This window comes from Peromyscus maniculatus, chromosome X (assembly GCF_049852395.1).
Source record: "Peromyscus maniculatus bairdii isolate BWxNUB_F1_BW_parent chromosome X, HU_Pman_BW_mat_3.1, whole genome shotgun sequence".
Lineage (NCBI taxonomy): Eukaryota > Metazoa > Chordata > Mammalia > Rodentia > Cricetidae > Peromyscus > Peromyscus maniculatus.
In genome coordinates this window covers 105,970,332-105,992,231 of record NC_134875.1, presented here as the reverse complement: position 1 = coordinate 105,992,231, position 21,900 = coordinate 105,970,332, and the positions used below count along the sequence as shown (strand labels likewise).

Genomic DNA, 21,900 nt, shown 5'->3' with positions numbered 1-21,900 from the left:
TGGTAAAGTTTCTGCTGCTGGCTTTGGCATTTGGACTGGCCCATGCTCAAGCTAAGGTAAAATCATATGGTCTGTGCAAATGTCTGAGGTTCCTCAATAGTGTATTTCTGTAGATGTGATGTGTCGTTCAGTTAGTCCTTGCAAGTCTGTATTAATGTAATAAGCTTTCTGAACTTCACTCAGATATGTTTCATAATCATATTTCTCTAGGATGGAACAAATGAAATAAGCAAACAGTGTTTTGAATTTGCAGAGCATGAGAGGCCAAAACATGAGCAATTCCCCAAATTCTCAAGTCCAAAATGCTGTGTTAATCAAGTCATCATACTACCCTGTGTAATTCTTGAGCTGTAGATACATAATCTTGGACTAACAAAACATTATTGATTTATAGTTTTAGATTGTTTACATATTTCCAAGGACCGGGATCAGAGATGCGAATACCAAATCATATTTCAATGACCCGTTTTATTTCTTTCCTTTATTTGCCTTTTACTTTTTTCAGATTGAAGGAAATTGGGTAACACTTCTCATCGCTGCTGACAATGTTGGCAAGGTACAAGTAGAAGGACCTCTGAGAATCTACGTTCGTGAAATTACTTGTAATGAGGAATGCAGTGAAATGGAAATCACATTTTATGTCAAGTAAGCAAATGATCAGCCATGTAAACTGAGCAGACTATTTATGTTTCCCAGCCTTTATGTTGTTAAATTTATAAGGGAATGTTCTGTTTTTGGTCATGAAATCACATTTTTAGCAATGTGATTATATTAATCCATGATGGGGTATCTCTGAACACCACACAGAGATTAGTTACTGTCTCCAATTCCATGAGTGTTTCCTTAGAAATTCTTGTGTTTGGAGGCTTGTGGTTGAATTTTATTCTCTAATATTAGATGTATGAGACTCTAAGTTTCTCATTTCTAGTAAGTCAAAAGGTATGTGTGAGCATTTGTGTCAAAGCCATATATATTATCTTATCCAAACAATGATGTCAGAGAAAAGTCCTCCACAAACAGGTCAGATAAGTCTAACTTATGAATCCCTTTCTCTGAAGCTTTAGGTTAAAGTCTCTCTCTCCTTATGAATCCCTTTCTCTGAAGCTTTAGGTTCAAAGACTCTCTCTCCTCTCTCTCTCTCTCTCTCTCTCTCTCTCTCTCTCTCTCTCTCTCTCTCTCTCTCTCTCTCGCATTTGGATAACTGTGTTTAGTGAAAGACTACATAACACCATTAGGACTAAAATGCTTAGAACTATTTCTCTCCTGTAGCCACAATTATGTTTCAGGTTACAAATAAAAGCACTTAAACACATGCATATAAACTTGTGTCGATATTATCTCTGGACTAGAATAAGAGAATTAGCATAATGAAAGTCTTACTCAGTGAAGAGCAAAGTTTTGATAAGGAAGCCATGAGAACCTATAGAGCACTTGGCAAAATGTGCACAAATAAAGGAAGTCATCTGTATGATTACAAACAGAATGATCTTTTCTAAACAAGAAATAGGAATAGTGAGGCAAGTCCTAGCTCTATACACTGTTCATAGACTGGCTCAAGTTCTTTATAACATTTGAAGACCTTTAATAGGAATTTAAAAGTTATAAAGAATAAACCATGGATTCTCTGTTTGATTTTTAGTTTGAATGGCCAATGCTCAAAGACCACAGTCACTGGTTATAAGCAAGCAGATGGCTCCTACAGAACCCAATGTAAGTACAGGATCTACGAGTTTCCTTTATGAACAAAAGCAATGTCAGTGTGCACATTCATGCTAATACTTCAGCCACACATAGGGACATGAATCTAGAAAACTTTTGGCTACTCAGAAAGTTATCAATCCTTCCAAAGAACTGAGATATGCTACATAGACAGAGTATATTGTAGGTCATCTGAAATTTACATGGAGAAGAACACTATTACCTAAAAATGTGAACAATTCTAACAAGACGTCTTCAAATCATTTTCCTGCACGAAAATTTATTTCTAGTTGATATTCAGTGTTTTTTCACTGTCTTTCACACAATGTCTCAGTTTGTTATCAGACAGACCTGCCACTCACTAATAGGCCTCAATGGCCTCAAACATCTTCTCAAACTTCATGCCTTAGCCTCTCAAGTACTTACATTGCAGAAATTATGTGTCATCCTTGATTTATGGAAAATTTAAATTAGCAGTGCTATTTCAATGTTTCCTTTTCTCATAATTTGCAGAGATTACAACATTTATATTATTGGATGATAATAGCAATTATCATTAATTAATTATCATTAATTATCATTAATTAATAGCAATTAGAAGGAAATCTGTTTAAGTATTTCAGACTGACCACTTCAATTTTGTAAGAATTGCTAACGTAATATCAATACCATTCCACTGAATTATATACAATTTGACTTTTGATTTCATCTTAAGTGAACAGAAGACACATTCTTCTGGCAAGTCTAATGTTTTCCTAACTTAAAATGGATATTAAAAGGTATTGCTGTAATAGAAAATGTTCAGATCCTAACTCCTTTTATTTTTCCCATGAACTACTTTTATCATTTAATAAGTGTCAACAAGGGGAAATACCACACACACACACACACACACACACACACACACACACACACACACACAGAGAGAGAGAGAGAGAGAGAGAGAGAGAGAGAGAGAGAGAGAGACAGAGAGACAGAGACAGAGACAGAGAGACAGACAGACAGACAGACAGACACTTAAACCCATAAACACACAGACAGACAGACTACAAAACATGAATGTCTGGTATACACAAAATGTTCATCTTTACATCTTTTCCATTACTAATCTTACAAGATGATAACGTGCATATTACTAATTAGTACCATCTATTTTTGCACATGTACATATTTGCCCACCAAGTATCATGGTATAACACCATAGTTTCATACTTTCAGTGAATTGAAAAATGGGCTTTGGGATCTGGTTGAAAGGGAAAGGAATAACCAAGTGACTGGTCATAGAAGTCTTGACACTAGGCATTCAGAGAAAAGAGAAAGTGTCTGTACTTACGAATCCCTATCAGGTTTGAAGATAAGACATGATTGGTCACTGTATTATGATGGGATATGCAAAATGAATGACTACAAGAATTGCTTTGGAAAACGTGTCATATAGTAGTGAATCAGAGATGATTGCTACAGTCAGGGTCAATATTAATATTTAGCAAATAGGTGGCATCAAATAAAGTAGAAAAATGACTGACACTGAGTTTTTAAATATTTTCATTTTACAGATGAAGGTGACAACAAATTTGAACTTAAGTATTTAACAGCAACGCATGCAGTCTTTAAGAGTAAGAATATGGATCGAGCCGGCACAGAAACAAACTTGATTTTTCTTCTTGGTAAGAATGGTAGTAGATTCTCCGAAATTGTAGCAAAAGTATCACTCTGCAAAAGAGGATTAAGTCAGATTCACTTCCAAATACAGTATCATGGAATTTCTAACTTCCTGTCCACTAAATGACAATCGTATTGTTGTGTGGACCCATTCTAACACTATATTGTAATTCAAGTAGCATGGCCGTTGTCAAGTAGGGACAATGGGGGAGGCTATTGGAAGAGTTTATCTTCATGTTTCCTCACTGGAAAGAATGGAACAAATACTGTTTTCCCAAAGTTCAGGCCATTTGAGTGTCATTTGATCAAGAGTGTATGAAATTAAAATATGAAGTACAGACTTGGGAGAAATGGGAAAGTTCCATTGAGAGGCATTCATGATTCTCTAGTTTTATGTTTTTAAAAGTGGACAGGATTGAGATGCATGGATACTCTAGAGAAGAGTTTTTACTTTTGATGTATCATGAAACACTGGAAAGTGATATCATACCACCATTTAGACTTCATTAAATGGAACATGGGGAAAATTATTATTGTCTGGATCCACCGAGTAAAAATGAATTTGGAGTAGTTGAGATTTTCTGTTTCATACCATGTTGGGACACTAAGGAAGCAATGTAAATTCTGCAGAATTCTACTCAACTTGTCTCTGACATTGTCATTCATGCAATGTAGGAAAAGGTCAGCCTTTGACTGAAGAAGCACATAGAAAAGTTGAGGCTTATGTTGAGAAACACAACATTCCATCAGAAAACATTCAAGATGTTCTGGCTACAGGTAACCTCGATGAATTTTTTTTTTTGGCTATAGCATATATACATATATATACATATATATATATATATATATATATATATATATATATATATATATATATATATACTGAGTTAGACCCCTAATTCAGATTATATTTAGTCACATGCTATCTTTCAGTTGTTATTTCAAGCAATAATCATTGGGGAGCTGTTCTTATATTCTTATGATAACATTTCTGTCTCTCCTTACCCCATTCCCTTTCTTTTACAGATACTTGCCCCATGTAAAGACCTTCTGTAGGTGAGTAGAAACAGAAGTTATGCTTAATCATCTTGATATTTAAATGTATTTGTGCTTATTACATAAACAATTAGAAATAAGTCTGTAACAAAGGAAAATAATGAACACAAAATTAGACAAAATCAGGACAGCATAATATCTGTCTTTTTAAGCTAAACATCTTAGTGACAAAAGTAAAGGATAGAATATTTTAGTAATATGAAGGAATTTTATCTTATTCAGAAGTACTAATACATTCATATTGTGTAATATTACATCAAAAAATGTATCTTGTCATTTGAAAAATCTCAGTTGATTTATGATTGTGGAATATTATTTGCCACAGATATGGTGCAAGCATGCTGAACTTTTCTATGTATTTTTGAATCCTCTCAATCTCAAATTTCATGTGAGGCCACAGAATGTCATTATTTCCTGTAGAAAATACTCCTATGGAATCCAAAGTATAAGATACTTGTGGCTTCTAGGAAAGGAACTGTTTGTGTATAATCCCTTCTCTATACTCTATATTGTTATATTTAATTTTGTGTTCATGCACTCTCAAGGACAAAATATTTCCTGTCCTTTCAACTATGTTTTCATTTTTGCTTTCATGTTTGCACAGAGGACAACCGGATGACAATTATGCATCATATCCTCTTGACCATGGAAACAGTATCACATATAAATCACCATTTCTTTCTGAATGAATTGTCCCCACTCCTGTGAAGTCAGCATACCACATTCCAAATTTCTGACTTACCTCTCCTTTCCTTTTTCGTGATCTATGAGCTGTTCTTACTTTTCTGAATGATTAAATAAAGTGATTCAAGAAGCAATAAGACCGTGTGAAAATGATCTCATTCAAAAACCCATAAATATCCACTAAGCTAATTAAAATAATCAGTATAACAACTGATATCTGTGGGTTTTTTTTCATTTTTCTTTATTATGAAATTTTCCACTCACTCTACATATCACCCACAGATCCCCACTCTTCCCTCCTCCCACCCCACAGCCCTCCCTCCCAAGCCACTCCACATCCCCACATCCCCACATCCCCCAAGTCAAGGTCTCCAATGGGGAGTCAGCAGAGCCAGGCACACTGAGCCTAAGCAGGTCCAAGCCCCTTCCCACCGCACCAAGGCTCCACAAGGCTTTAAACCACTGTCACCGGATTCCCAGAAGCCTGTGCATGCACCAAGGTTGGACTCCGATCCCCCTGCTTGGGTGCCCCCCAAACAGTACAAGCCAAACTACCGTCTTCTGTATCCAGAGGGCCTAGTCTAGTCCCATGGGGTCTCCACAGCCACCAGTCCACAGTTCATGGGCTTCCACTAGTGTGGCCGATCATCCCTGCATGTCTTCCCATCATGATCTCTGAAGTGCCCTGCCTTCAGAATCTCTCCTCTCTCTTATTGATTGGATTCCAAGAGCACAGCCTGGCCCCTGGCCATAGATTTCTGCAATATAATATCTGCATTACTGAAAACTATTGTGATATTTGGAAATGTCACAATTACTGGAACCATGGACATGAACACTGCAGAAGTGAATTTTATGTTGTGCTTCATATTTACTCTTTCATCTGTAAATTGTGGTTTGTGTTTTAATGGTCCTAACACACTAAAAGGTTTCACATAACAAACTCTTTGGGTCTGCCTCCATTTTCCACATTATTTAAAAGAGAGGATGAAATCTGTTTTCAAAAGTACATGTGAGGAGATTATCTTTTGTTAAATGACTTCAGTGAGTAAATGAATCTGGATATGCTTTACTAGGGTACATATGAGTCATTCACATTTAAAGAATAGAGTAAATTCATGAGAAGTATATTCCATAGATACCAAGCTCTACAAATATTTGTGTATATATTATAATTTTCTGTTTGTATTACAATGATTCCTTAGAATGTAGTTAGCTATCAAAATAGAAAAGACAGATGCGATCTTTTTAAAAGGGCTTGGAACAAAAAAAAGAAAAGATTTTAGACAGTGTTGCTACATCCAGTTTCCTGAAGTATAAAGATATAACAGATGCAAATTACATTCAATATTTATCAGCAAAAGATTGAATAAGGAACAATGACCTGGTTTTTGTTGTACAAAAAAACTGAACACTCCTGTTATTTAATCTTTTTTTGTTTGCCTTGTAAAACCATGTTACTTTAGAAAAAATACTGACTGTTTCTTTGAAAATTTTGTATATTCAGTGTCTATTTGCATCAATTTTACCATTATCCTCCAACTAATAACTACTATTTCTGTACCCTCAAAATCTTCCATTTTTCCATCTTCATCATGAAATTTCATATTTACTTGAATGTGTGTGTGTATGTGTGTGTGTTGAGAGTGAGAGATTTACCCAGAAATTTGTAGCCCAACTGTGTCCTCTTGATGTTTCTAATATGTATTCATGTTCTGTCCTGGCCCCTTGGTCTTCAATTACTTATAAGTGGTCATTTTAGAGGTAAATGGAATATGACTACTTCTTTTACTATCAAAAGTTGCTATCTAAGCTGCTAAGTCTTCAAATGGCATGGAAGTTCTAATACACAGCATTCACATAGTAACCACATGGGTAAAGTATGCCCATTCGTAGAAGTAACTCAAAGGTGATTAGTTGAACTTATGTATTGAGTTATAGAAGGTAAATCATGCTTGGTTTCATGAACATATCCAACTACCAATGTTCTGTTCATCAAGCAGTATAATTTCTAAGTGTATCCTGAATTGTAATTTCTAAATCAAGAATACTAGAGAGATGATTTTAATACCAGTCTTAGTTGGTAGTACTTTCATGGTGGTCAGGGATAATCTTCATGCATCACATTGCAGATTTTTTTTTTTGCAGATTAGTTCTCATACCAGCCTGAAGCCTCCCAAAGGTGACAGTTTTGCAAGTTAACAATGCCCACTGAACCTCCTTTCTCTGCCCTGCCAGCAAAATGAACTTCAGAAAACAAATGACTCTATTTCAAAGTATGGATTATAGAGCTAAAAAGGATGTTTTCAGAAAGTGAAATACAAATGGCTGAGAAAAACATAAAAGTCTTAGCCATCAGGGGAAAAAAAGTAAAACTCCTTAGAGATTTTGTCTTACTGCAGTCAGAATAACCAAGATCACTAAAAGAAATGATATCCCAAGCTGATGAGGATACAAAGGGCTGCATTTGTTCCTTATTGGTGAAAGTGAAAACTTGTTCAGTTGCTCTTAAAATTAATGGGGAGACTCATAAAAAAGACACCATTCATACCACAATTCCTTCAAAGAAGAATTACAACCTAACTCATAGAATTTTATTTGAAACATAGAATACAAAGAATCACATCAAAATATAAAGAGCCATTTAATTTAATACCCACCATAGAAAACACACACACACACACACACACACACACACACACACACACACACAGAGAGAGAGAGAGAGAGAGAGAGAGAGAGAGAGAGAGAGAGAGATGTGCCCATGAACAGAGAAACTAGAAAAATGAATACATGCCCATTTTAAGAAGATCTTCTAAATGATTAAAGTGTCTTTATTCTAGAGGTTCAGGCATGGTTCAACATAGAGAATTCTATAAATACAATAAATCATAAAATGTAATCAAGGCAAAAATTTACAGGATTAACTCAATAGATGAAGAAAAAGCCTTAGACAGCATATCTCACGCTTTATAAATAGGACTCCAAGAGAGAATATTAATGTAGGGAACATATTTCAAAATATTGCAAACTATCTCTGACAAACATACTTGCCAGCACCATCCTATATGTAGAAATACTGCAAGGGAAACCTACTAAAATCTTGAAGAAGACAGGGTGCCCACTATCCCCCACTCCTTTACAATGTAGTATTTGATGTATTACACTGAGCAATACAGGAAGTGAAGGAAATTAAAATCACAGATCTATGAAAAGATGAACTTACTATATCTCCAACTTCAGGTGACATGCTATTATACCTAAGATATAGGCAAACTGTCCCAGAACTCGTCTAGTAAATTCAACAATTTAAACAACATGACAAGGAAAGAATCAGTTTACAATAATCAGCAGCCTTTTTGTATACCAAAAATAAGGCCACCTTAGGAAGTTATCATGAACAGAATCCCATTTAAAAGAGCATCTTTCTTTAAAAGAAAATATTTTGGGTGCTACATAACCAAGAAGAAGAAAGTAAACTTCCAATCTCAGGAGAAAGGTTTTGAAAAAATCCTACTAAGTGAAAAGGCATTTAATAATCATAAAATGGTAGAACATATATTGGAGAAATGATCATCCAGCAAAAAAAAACCAATTCACAGATATAATGCAATGCAAAATTTAAAAAAAAACAAAAAAACATAACATTCTTCACACAAATAGGAAAGAATATACATCCTAATTTTCATATGGAACCAGAAATGACTCTAGATTTTATGACATGACGAATCCTGTGATAAATGAAGAATATAGGAGGTATTATCATTGCTGTGTTTAAGATATCTTATAGAGCTAGAAGGTTAAAAAACCTAGCTAACTACCCACGCTAATGATGTGATGTACAGTACAAATAACTGCCACTTTACTAAATCAGCATAGCCCTTAACAGCACCAATGACAACAACAATGATACACACAAAAACAACCACAATTTTGTACTTATACCCATGGAAAAGTGTATTCTTCACCTCTCTTAAATCAAACTTCTGTTTTCAACACACTGAATGATTACAGAAAACCACAACCAATCAGAAGGCAGAGATGTGGAGGCTAGTTCCAATGGATATATTTAAAAACATCCCCATACCTAAAGTTCAGAGAACATTGTGTAAGAGGGGCCAGAAAGATAGAAGGAGCCAGAGGGTCAGGGAGTTTGGTATGAGATTCTTTATCCTAGTAATATCAGAAGCTATACCCACAAGGTGTCATCTATATGACTGGCTCAATAGCAGCAGAATAAGGATGACAACAGCAATAGGCATGCCAGAGTAGACTGGGGAAACATCATGAGGCCTCAGTCCTAGAGATAAAACTGACAAGCAACTGATGAAAGCCATGATTGGGAGATATAATCTTTCTATTGAGGAGCATAGTAATTGGTTATTCAATACCAAATAGTAGGCTTGTAAACACATAAGTAACATTACACGTACTGAACAGGTTGTATTTTCCTATTTGGAAAAATCATAGGAATAAACACATACATATATTTATGTGAGAACAATTCCAGAAAAATGAAGTTATGAATTTGGAAGAGAGCACAAAGGGCATATGGGATTGTTTAGATGGGAAAAAAGGAAGGGGAAGTGAAGTAATACTATCATTATGTTAAAACATAAAGAGAATAATAAAATATTGCAATCTTGTACAGGCGCAAAAATAGACTTATAGACCAATAGAATCAAGTAGAAGACCCAAGTACAAGTACTCATTACTATGGCTATGTGGACCTTAGCAAATGTCAAAACGCCTACCCTGGAGAAAAGACAGTGTCTTCAAAGAATGCCCCTGAGGAACCTAGGTGTCTACTTGCAGTACATTAAAATTAATTCCAATCTATTGCTTTTCACAAAATTAAATACAAGTGAGTCAAAGTCCTCAATCTGACTCCTGAAACACTGGACACCCTAGAATACAACATAGGCAGTATCTTTCAAGTTACAAGTGTATGACAGGGTTTTTCCAAACAGGATTCTATTTGTCAAGAATTAGAGTCCAAGAATTGAAAACTGTGACCTCATAAAACTAAAAATCTTCCATACTGCTATACCACTCTTGGGCATATACCCAAGGAATGCTCAATCTTACCACAAGGACACATGCTCAACTATGTTCATAGCAGCTTTCTTTGTAATAGCAAGAACCTGGAAACAACCTACATGCCCCTCAACTGAAGAATGGATTAAGAAATGTGGCACTCAATGGAGTACTACTCAGCAGTAAAAAAAAATGATATCATGAAATTTGCAGGCAAATGGATGGAGCTAGAAAATATCATCTTGAGTGAGGTAACCCAGATTCAGAAGGACAAACATAGTATGTACTCACTCAAAAGTGGATACTAGATATGAGGGAGGTGATGGCCAGACTGCACCCCACAGCTCCAGAGAGGCTAGCTAACAGGAAAAGACCCTAGGAGGGACACATGGATGACCCTGAGAAGGAAAAGTGGATGAGGTCTACATGAGTGGACTGGGTGTGTGGGGGTGGCAGAGGGCGAGGATTGGGAGATAAGAACATAGGGAAATGGGAGGATCAAGCTGGAGCAGGGACAGAGTGGGAAGGCAGGGAGGAAGATACCATGATATATGAGGAGACCATGGGAATAGGAAGCGGCAGGGTGCTGGGGAGGCTCTCAGGAATCCACAAGGATGACTACACTTTGGTCTGCTGTCAGTGGTCCAGAGGGTGCCTGGACTGGTCTTCTCTGGTGACTGGTCTAACAAATACCCTAACTGTCATCATAGAGTCTTTGTCCAGTGACTGATGGAGGCAGATGCAGAGATCCACGACCAGGGTCCAGGCTGCGCTCCTGGAATCCAATCGATGAGAGAGAGGAGGGATTCTGCAGGCAGGGCACTTCGGGGATCATGATGGGAAGACATGCAGGGATGACCGGCCACACTAGTGGAAGCCCATGAACTGTGGACTGGTGGCTGTGGAGACCCCATGGGACTAGACTAGGCTCTCTGTATATGGAAGGTGGTTGTTTGGCTTGTACTGTTTGGGGGGCACCCAGGCAGGGGGATCGGAGTTCAACCCTGGTGCATGGGCAGGCTTCTGGGAATCTGGTGCCTGTGGTTTAAAGCCTTGTGCAACCTTGGTGCAGTGGGAAGGGGCTTGGACCTGCTTAGGCTCAGTGTGCCTGGTTCTGCTGACTCCCCATGGGAGACCTTGACTTGGGGGATGTGGGGATGTGGAGTGGCTTGAGAGGGAGGGCTGTGGGGTGGGAGGAGGGAAGAGTGGGGATCTGTGGGTGGTATGTAGAGTGAGTGGAAAATTTCATAATAAAGAAAAATGAAAAAAAAACCACAGATATCAGTTGTTATACTGATTATTTTAATTAGCTTAGTGGATATTTATGGGTTTTTGAATGAAATCATTTTCACACGGTCTTATTGCTTCTTGAATCACTTTATTTAATCATTCAGAAAAGTAAGAACAGCTCATAGATCACGAAAAAGGAAAGGAGAGGTAAGTCAGAAATTTGGAATGTGGTATGCTGACTTCACAGGAGTGGGGACAATTCATTCAGAAAGAAATGGTGATTTATATGTGATACTGATTCCATGGTCAAGAGGATATGATGCATAATTGTCATCCGGTTGTCCTCTGTGCAAACATGAAAGCAAAAATGAAAACATAGTTGAAAGGACAGGAAAGATTTCATCCTTGAGAGTGCATGAACACAAAATTAAATATAACAATATAGAGAATAGAGAAGGGATTATACACAAACAGTTCCTTTCCTAGAAGCTACACATATTTTATACTTTGGATTCCATAGGAGCACTGTCTACAGGAAATAATGACATTCTGTGGCATCACATGAAAGTTGAGATTGAGAGGATTCAAAGAATACATAGAAAAATTCAGCAGGCTTTTACCATATCTGTGGCAAATAATATTCAACAATCATAAGTAAACTAAGATTTTTCAAATGACAAGACATATTTTCTTGATATAATATTCCTCAATATAAAAATATTGGCAATTCTGAATGAGACAAAAATCTTTCATATTGTTTTATAAATAAATATATTCTATCCTTAATTTTTGTCACTGTAAAATTTTCAGCTTTAAAAAGCAAATAATATTCTGTTCCGATTTTGCCCAATTTTTAGTTCTTTTCTTTTCTTTTGTCACAGACTTATTTCTAATTGTTTATGTAATAAGCACAAATACATTCAAATATCAAGATGATTAAGCATGACTTCTGTTTCTACTCACCTACAGAAGGTCTTTACTTAGGACAAGTATCTGTAAAAGATTATGAGTGGGGTAATGAGTGACAGAAATATTATCAAAAGAATATAATAACAGCTTCCCAATGATTATTGCTTGAAACGGCAACTGAAAGATAGCATATGACTAGATATGATCTGAATCATGGATCTTAATAATTAGATAGATAGAATATAGATAGATTGATAGATAGATACAGTATTTGAAGAAATGTATTTTAATGAATATATATATATGCTATAGCCAAAAAAATTTCATTGAGGTTACCTGTGGCCAGAACATCTCGAATGTTTTCTTTTGGAATGCCCTCTTTCTCAGTGAATTCCTCAAGTTTTTCATTTTCTTCTTCATTTAAAGACCCACCTTTTCCTACATTGCATGAATGACAATGTCAGAGACATGTTTGGTAGAATTCTATAAAACTTGCATTGCTTCTTTAGTGTCCCACTATGGTATGCAACCGAAAATCTCAACTTCTCCAAATTCATCTATGCTGGGTGGGTCAATACAATCAATAATAATTTCCCCATGTTCCATTTAATGAAGTCTAAATGGTGGTAAGACATACTTTCCAGTGTTCCATGACGCATCAAAAATAAAAACTCTTCTCTAGAGAATTCATGCATCTCAATCCTATCCACTTTTAAAAACATAACACTAGGGAGTCATGAATGCCTCTCAATGGACCCTTCACATTTCTCCTGAGTCTATACTCGAGAGTTCATGTTTTAATTTTGCAAACACTTGATCAAATGACACTCAAAATGGTCTGAACTTTGGGAAAACAATATTTGCTTCGGTTTTTCCAGTCAGGATACATGAAGATAAACTCTTCCAATAGCCTCCCCCACTGTCCCTAGTCATCAATGACCATGCTACTTGAATTACAATGTGATGTTAGAGTTGGTCCACACAACAACAAGACTACCATTTAGTTAGTGGATATAAGTTTGGAAATCCCATGATACTGTATTGGGGGGTGAATCTGACTTAATCCTTTTTTGCACAGTGATAATTTTGCTACGATTTCAGAGAATGCACTATCATTCTTACCAAGAACGAAAATCAATTTGGTTTCCTTGCCAGCTCTATCCGTATTTTTACCAGTGAAGACTATGTTCTTTGATGTTGCATACACAGGTTGAAATACATTGTCACCTTCAACTGTAATAATGGAAATATTTAAAAACTCAGTATCAGTTATTTTTCTACTTTACTTGATGTCACCTATTTGCTAAACAATAATATTGACTCTGACTCTAGCAATCATCTCTGATTCACTATCATATGACACATGTGTGCAAAGGTGTTCCTGTAGTCATTCATTTTGCATGTCCCAGCACTGTATGGTGAACAATCATTTCTGCTCTTCAAACCTGATAGTGAATCTTAAGTACAGACACTTTCTCTTTCCTCTGAAATCCTTTTGTCAAGACATGTGTGGCCAGTCTGTTGGGTATTCCTTTCCCTTTCAACCAGATCCTAAAGCCCATTTGTCAATTTCCTGAAAGTATATTACATTGGTGTCACATCATGGTAATACTTGGTGAGCAAATGAGTACATGTGCAAAAATAGACCATACTAATTAGTAATATGCACAAGTTATCACCTTATAATATTATTTATAAAAAATGTAAAAATGAATATTTTGAGTGTACCAGACATTCATATTATGGTGTGTGTGTGTGTGTGTGTGTGTGTGTGTGTGTGTGTATGGTATCTCTACTTACTGACACTTATTAAATGATAAAAATGGTTCATGGGAAGATTAAAGATTTTAGGATCTGGTCATTTTTCTATTACAGGACTGCTTTTTAATACCCATGTTAAGTTAGGAAAAACATTACGCTTGCCAGAATAATGTGTCCTCTGTTCATTTGGGATCAAACTGCTGTGAAAATATGTTGCTCTGATTGGTTAATAAATAATGGCAAGGCAACTTAGAGATGGGCAGAAAATACAAACAGATAGGAGGAAGAAAGAGACAGACAATGAGGAGATGCTGCTAGGCACTGCCAAGAGAAGTAAGATGTAAAGATCCTGGTGAGCCACAAGCCATGTGGCAAGGTATACATTTATAGAAATGGGCTCATTTGAGATATAAGAACTAGATCATAAGAAGCATGCCATGGCCAAAGTTTAAAAATAATATTAGCCTTGTGTGTTCATTTCGGTCCAAGCGGCTGAGGGAGCAGGGGTTAAGAGAGATTTGTCCTGACAGCGGGCCAGGCTGTGGGACACAGGAAAACTTTCAGCTACATCAAATCAAAAGTCAAACTATGTATAATTCAGTGGAATTGTGTTGCTATTCCTTTAGCAATTCTGATACAATTGGAGTAGTCAGTCTGAAATTCTTAAAACATATTTTTCCCATAACTGTTTTTAAAAACTGAAGTTTATCATCCAATAATCTAAACATTGTGATCTCTCCAATATATGAGAAAGGAAACTTTGAAATAGCACTGTTAATTTAAATTGTCCATGAATCAAGGATGACACATCATGTCTGCAATGTAAGTACTTGAGAGCTTGAGGCATGAAGTTTACAAAGGTGTTTGAGGCCACTGAGACCTATTGGTGAGTGGCAGGCCTGTCCGATAACAAACTGAGACATTGTGTGAAAGAAAAAACAATGAATATTAACTAGAAATAAATTTTCATGCAGAAAAACTATTTGAAGACATTTTGTTAGAATTATTTACATTTTTAGGTAATAGTGTTCTCCGAGTAAAGTTCAGATGGCCTACAATGTAATCTGACTTTGTAGCATATCTCAGTTCATTGGAAGGATTGATAACTTTCTGAGAAGCCAAAATTATTCTAGATCCATGTCCCTATGTGTGGCTGAAGTATTAGCATGAATGTGCACTCACATTGCTTTTGTTCATAGAGGAAACTCCCAGATCCTGTACTTACATTGGGTTTTGTAGGTGCCATCTTCTTGCTTATAACCAGTGACTGTGGTCTTTGAGCATTGGCCATTCAAACTAAATATCAAACAGAGAAACCATAGTTTAATCTTTATAACCTTGAAATTCATGATAAAATCTTCAAGTGTTATATTGAACTTGAGGGAGTAATAGTATCTATGAACAGTGTACAGAGCTAGGACTGAAGTAGCTATGCTTACCTTGCTATTCCTAATTCTTGTTTAGAAAATATCATCCTGTTTGTAATTGTACAGATGACTTCCTTTATTTGTGCCAATTTTGGCAAGTGCTCTGTAGGTTCTGATTCCTTCCTTATCCAAACTTCACTATGCACTGAGTATGATTTTCATTACGCTAACTCTCTTGTTGTAGTCCAGCAATAATATGGACACCAGTTTATATGCATGTGTTTTAAGTGCTTTTATTTGTACCCTAAAACATACAATTGTGGGTATAAGAGAGAAATGGTTCTAATCATTTTAGTCCTTATGGTGTTATGTAGTCGTTCATTGAACACAGTCATCCAAATGCCAGAGAGAGTCTTTGAACCTAAAGCTTCAGAGAAAGGGATTCATAAGTTAGATTTATCTGACTTGTTAGTGGAAGACTTTTTAATGACATCATTGATTGGATAAGATAACATGTATGGCTTTGACACAAATGCTCACACATACCTTTTGACTTACTAGAAATGAGAACTTTAGAATCTCCTGCATCTTATATTAGAGCAAAGAAATTCAACCACAAGCCTCCAGCCAAAAGGATTTCTAAGGAAACACTCATGGAATTGGAGACAGTGTCTAACCTCTGTGTGGTGTCCAAAGCTACCTCATCATGGAATAGTATAATCACATTGCTAAAAGATGTGATTTCATGACCAGAAACAGAACATTCCCCTGTAAATTTAATAACTAAAAGGCTGAGAAACATAGTCTACTCGGTTTACATGGTTGACAGTTTACTTACTTGACATAAAATGTGATGTACATTTCAGTACAATCATGGTTACAAGTAACTTCACGTACGTAGAGTCTCAGATTTCCACCCTTTTCTATCTTTTCAACATTGTCAGCAGCGGCGGCAGTGGTTTTCCATTTTCCTTGAAGCTGAAAAAACAACAAACACAAATAAAGGAAGAGAAAAAACAGGCCATCAGAATGTGAGTTGGTTTTCACATATCTGATCCCAGTCCTTGGAAATATATATACTAACTGAAACTACCAATCAATAATATTTTGATTATTAGTTCAAGAATCTCTTTCTAGGGCTGTAGAATAATGCAGGGTAATAAGATGACTCCACAAAGCATTTTGGACTTGAGACTTTGTGGAACTGCTCATGTTTTGGCCTCAGACTCTGCGAATTGAACCCATTGTTTGCTTATTTCATTTGTTTCATCCTAGAGAAATATGACTGGAAAAGTGTACCTGAATGAAAGTCAGAAAGATTATTTCTTGGATATTAACTTGCATGGACTAACTGAATGACAAATCACATCCACAGAAATACTCTATTGAGGAACCTCAGACATAGGCACAGACCAAATGAATTTACCTCAGCATAAGCATGAGCCAGTCCGAATGCCAAAGCCAGCAGCAGAAACTTTACCATGGTGGCACCTATCTTTGGTCTTCTCAAGAAGCTCAAAGTAGGTCAGTGGATGTGAAGGAACTGAACTGACAAAGCTTTTAAGACAGCTAGTTAGAGGGAGTTGCATGGAATCAACCAATGGTTCTGCACCACAACAACGTACATCTGTCCAGTATTTCCTCTTTGGCTCTGCTGAATGGTTTATGATCTCATATCCCTAAACTAAGAAGATTAGCCTTAAGGTCAGGTTATGTTGGGATGATTAATTGAGCATTCTGTCATAAAGAAAGGACTATCCCTGTGAGAGCATTAAGGAATGGCTTTGCCTCCAGAACAATATTGGTGGGTAAAGGTCACAATGCATATGTCTTATATGATTTTTTTAACCAACATGACATGGACTTAAAATACATTCCAAATATAAGCATAATACTATGTAGTTAAATGAATTAAAACTGTGGACAGGGCCATATGTTTGAGAGTAACCACACACTGAAACAATAAGATGTTTAAATTTAAAGAGGATTTCCTATAAGGATGTTGATATGCCTTGTGCTACTTTTAAGTCTTTCCATACATTGACTACTGTAGCCTTCCAATATATTCATTTCAGCTACCATGGTACAGAGCTACAAGAGCTATCATCAAAGCTTAACTGTGTGAATAATAGGAAAAATGCTGCTAGATATCCACTGGTAATAAAGACAAGTATCACTGATTAAATAAACACAATCAAGTGCATCAGCCTATAATGTCCTCAGAGAAATTTTATAATTGTGCAAAGGGACTCTACATTAAAGCTGAAAATAATGCTTTACATTTCCTAAAGCGAGGACCCTTCACACACAGTTGACTTCTTTACACATCAAAACCAAGGTCTCTGTTGTGCTTAGCCATAGGATCTTGTCATCCATTTCTAGGAACCCCCAAGAAGAATATCAGGACTCTGCAGTTATTGTTTCTCCTCTGGGGCTTCTCTCTCTAACACATGGAATAACCTACAGTTAGCACTTTGGTAATTTTGTTTGACAACCCACGGTTTCTGACTACACCACTACAAAGAGTTAGTCTGTAATTTATGACACTTTCTTAAGATTATATCCTGTTATTGTCTCTATTTCTTCCAGTTTTTGAGATTATTCCACAATAACATCATTCTGCAGTCCCCTTTCTCCCCTCTAAACTCTCTAATATGTAGCTCCTTAATCTATTTCAATTTGTAGACTCTTTCTTCACTAAATGTTGTTACATGCATATGAGTTTGAGTGTTCACAAGTGAGTGCTAACTTTTATCTGAAGATTTGGAGCTCAGAATAACAGAAGAGACCTAACATGCCACGGTTGTCTTTTTAGATCTGGGTCACCTCACCCAGTAGGATCTTTTGTAGTGCATGTCATTTACCTGCAAATGTCATGAATTCATTTTCCTTTACCTTGGAATATTATCACAGAGTGTATAAGTACCACTATTTCATTATCCATTAGACAGCTGTAGAACATTTATGTTGTGAATAGAGTACCAATTAACATGGATAAGAAAGTATCTATGAAATAGAATATCAAGTCATCTAGGAATATTTCAAGGAGCTATATAACTGAGTCACACAGTATATATTTACCTTCAGAAAACTAAGAATTCTCCACACTGCTTTCCAGAGTTGCTATACAAATATGTAAATCCCAACAAAAGGTGTCTCTGGGCAACACAATTGTACAATCTCTCTCTCTCTCTCTCTCTCTCTCTCTCTCTCTCTCTCTCTCTCTCTCTCTCTCTCTCTCTCTCTCTCTTATGCTCTGTATGGTAGTCTTTCTGTGTGTACAAGTGTGTGTGTGTTTGTCTATGTCTCTCTCTCTCTCTCTCTCTCTCTCTCTCTCTCTCTCTCTCTCTCTGTGTGTGTGTGTGTGTGTGTGTGTGTGTGTGTGTGTGTGTGTGTGTGTGTGTGTGTTTCAAATGACTCTCTTCTTGTCCGGACCCATTTTGACTGGATTGTCTCTCTTCTTATATGTTGTATTTTAAATTTGTCAGATTTTCAGGGTATTCATTTGCAACTGGCATGTTTGCTTATTCTATACATAAACTAGCCTTTTCCTGACTTCTCAAGATTATGGAAGAGGACCTAGCTCATGTGTTTGTGCACTTCTTTTCTAACCATTTTTTTAAGAAACATGAATTATTTTAAAAATGTACTGAAGAGTACAAAGTGGAATTAACTATGAAAGCCTTTATTTTCAGTTGAGTGACAAGTCTCCTCAGAGTCCCCAACCTCAACAGTTCCCTGTGGTTTTGGCTTCATGTTGAATCCTAGGCAATTTGCCTCATCTGTTCAGGTTGAGGTTAAATCAGGATAGTTTTTAAACATTTCCTTCTTCTGTCAACTTAATGTTCTTCTGGCATTAATGTGCCAGGAAATACCCTATCTTTGCTTGAGTGTAAGCATATGCACAAACTTAGTTAAGGAGTTGTTTTTCTGAAAAGTTTTATGGATTACCAAACAAATTCATTCATTCCTATTCCCTTGTTTATATCTATACTCATAAAACAGTCTTATTAGTTCATCAAATTTTGATGTGAGAACAATCAATTTTAAAAGAAGTCCTTAGTAATGATGAAGACAAGAGGGAAACTGAGGTTGTTTCTGAAGGAGGAAAGGTAAGGAGCAAATGATGTGATTATAATATAATATCTTAAAATGGAAGAAATGAAAGGATTTCACAATTTTAAATTAATATCTGTTATAAATATAATCCTCTGGTTATTTTGAACAGTCTGAAATCCATTTTTTCATTTCTTTCACATTCCCTGATTTTTATTTTATGTTAATCTTATGAGTGACAAGCCTTCAGGGCTTATTTTGATATTGTATTCATAATTCAGCCAAGAGTAATAACTAGGCATTCCATGGTCACACAGTAAAAGCACCCAGGATATTTACACATGAGGGCTTTATCTAAGGACATGTTGCATTCTCAGAGCCTTCTCTCACTCTGATGACAGATGTTATACTAAGGTTTTGGCTAGAAGGAGAAAACCCCAGGCAGTAGCTTTCATGGAATATACAACTTTATACACATGAAGCTATTGCCCTCTTTCTTGCATGTTTTGTTCGTAGGTTCACACACACATGCCACACTGAAAACAATGTACTGCTCTATACTTTCTTCTTGTCTCTCTATTTTCTCTTTTCTCCAAATAAATTTGGCAGACACAACTTCCTGAGCCTCATCTTTGAGGAAAGGAGGCAGTTGGGAGTGACTCAATTGAAATTCTGTATGTATGGAACTACCTTAAACAATCTTCAAGACATGTAATGAAAATAAGAGTAAATAGTCCTCAGCAAAGAGAAAAATGTCATAGTAAATATAGAGAAGATGCAAATGAATCATAGTCAAGTGACATATGGTCCAGACTGCAAAATATATGAAGTTCAATGCTCTTTTGTAATAGAAAGAAAATCCCAACTCAAATGTCAAATATTTAACTGTGTTCTTTACATAGAAGGTGCTATGTTAATACATTTTCTTGTTTTCAGTTGCCATGAACTTACATCATTTCCCTCTTCTCTTCCTCAAGCCCCTTCCACATCCTTCCTTCCAGCATCTCTTATGTACCACCCACTCACCTTTTGATGCATACATATATATACATAGACATGTATGGGTGTGCACATGCACACAACCTGATGAATGCCATTTTATTCCTTGAGTATATATGATTCCTGGGCTGACTATTCTGCAATGAACAACCAATTGCAGTGCCCTTCTTACCTGGGAGAGGTTAATTTTCCTTCTTCTCACACTCATTAGATTTTTGTGGTCATCATCCAGGGCTGGCTTTCTATATAGATTTCCCCTTGCATGTTAATATTGCCACTGATACAGACGTCTCCCCCATCTTGTTAATCATATAATTTCTAGCCAAGAAAGTTTCACAGATTTCTTAATATTCTGGCTTTTAGGCTCTTTCCACTTTCCCTTCTGAGACAACATCCCTTGTTCTTAGATGCAAAAGCTGAGATGTAGACTGGTCTTTTGAGACATGGCCCCCACAAATTGTTGTTCTCTACCTTGTGTCCAGTTGTGAATTTCTGTGATGGTTTCCATTTGCTATAAAGAAAAGTCTTTTTTTCAGTAGGGAGTTCTACCTACACTTCTTTCTGTTATAAAGATGAGATTTAGACTATAGGAAGGAATTGTGCTGGTCTAACAAAGTTGCAGTAGTAGATGCTTTTCTAAAATCTATGACCTCACTAACTCTGGGCATTTGATAAGCTTTCCAGTACCAGGAATGATTTCCCTCCAGTTGAGTGGTCCTTGAGTCCTATCAGACAACTCTCCATTTGCCACCCACACATTAGTGTCACTTCTTGTACCTTTTTGCTCATCTTGCAATGTCATTCTTCACAGGTGCCTCATCTTGGTAGGGTAGTTTGTTTCCCTCTCTTAACATCCTGAATGGTATTTTCTGGAACAAAAATTTGGGATCATGGATCCAGTTAGAATTGTCTGAGTCCTGTGTCCTAACTATATAGTATAGTTAGCCAAAGGGGTTCACCTACAACCTCCAAAGCTAAGAATAGAAAATTTGGAATTAAAGACGTGTTCCTGGTCTACAAAGTGAATTCTAGGAAAGGCACAAAGCTATACAGAGAAACCCTGTCTTGAAAAACCATTAAAAAAGAATAGAAAATTTGTATTGTTTTGGCAGTACATTGTCAACCTGACAAATCATTCAAAAGGAGTTTTATCATCCTTGATATTACCTACTTGTTAGGCAATCATTCATGTGGGAAGTTTATCAGCCCAAGTGGCTTAGCTTCTTTGAAGATACAATTTTTTATGCACATGTATATGTATATATGTACATTCCTATGTTTAAGTAAATGTAAAATATGAATACAAAATAAAATTTTTAAATGAATTTAAAAATGATCCCATGAGGATTCATCAAATGTCTTTGTTCTCATTTCACCACTGCTCTGGGCCCCATTCCCTTATTGGATTAAATTATTTCCCTCATCCCTACTTTGAAACTTG

At 36.3% G+C, this 21,900-nt stretch overlaps 1 protein-coding gene and 1 long non-coding RNA gene across 2 annotated transcripts; one reads left to right on the top strand and one right to left on the bottom strand.

Moving 5' to 3' along the window:
• The first annotated feature begins 1,639 nt into the window (after nucleotides 1–1,639).
• LOC143270855 (uncharacterized) lies at nucleotides 1,640–4,089 on the top strand. Its single transcript, XR_013048064.1, has 3 exons — nucleotides 1,640–1,710; nucleotides 3,255–3,365; nucleotides 4,036–4,089. It is a non-coding gene; the product is annotated as an uncharacterized LOC143270855 (long non-coding RNA).
• A 7,408-nt stretch (nucleotides 4,090–11,497) lies between these two features.
• Nucleotides 11,498–16,887, bottom strand: LOC102925781 (odorant-binding protein-like). Its single transcript, XM_076562190.1, has 7 exons — nucleotides 16,831–16,887; nucleotides 16,243–16,382; nucleotides 15,263–15,333; nucleotides 13,399–13,509; nucleotides 12,613–12,714; nucleotides 12,331–12,360; nucleotides 11,498–11,712 (listed from the first exon to the last, which is right to left on the bottom strand). Exons 1-6 carry the CDS (start codon nucleotides 16,885–16,887, stop codon nucleotides 12,344–12,346), a joined length of 498 nt encoding a protein of 165 aa, XP_076418305.1. The 3' UTR covers nucleotides 11,498–11,712; nucleotides 12,331–12,343.
• Between the last annotated feature and the right edge of the window lie 5,013 nt (nucleotides 16,888–21,900).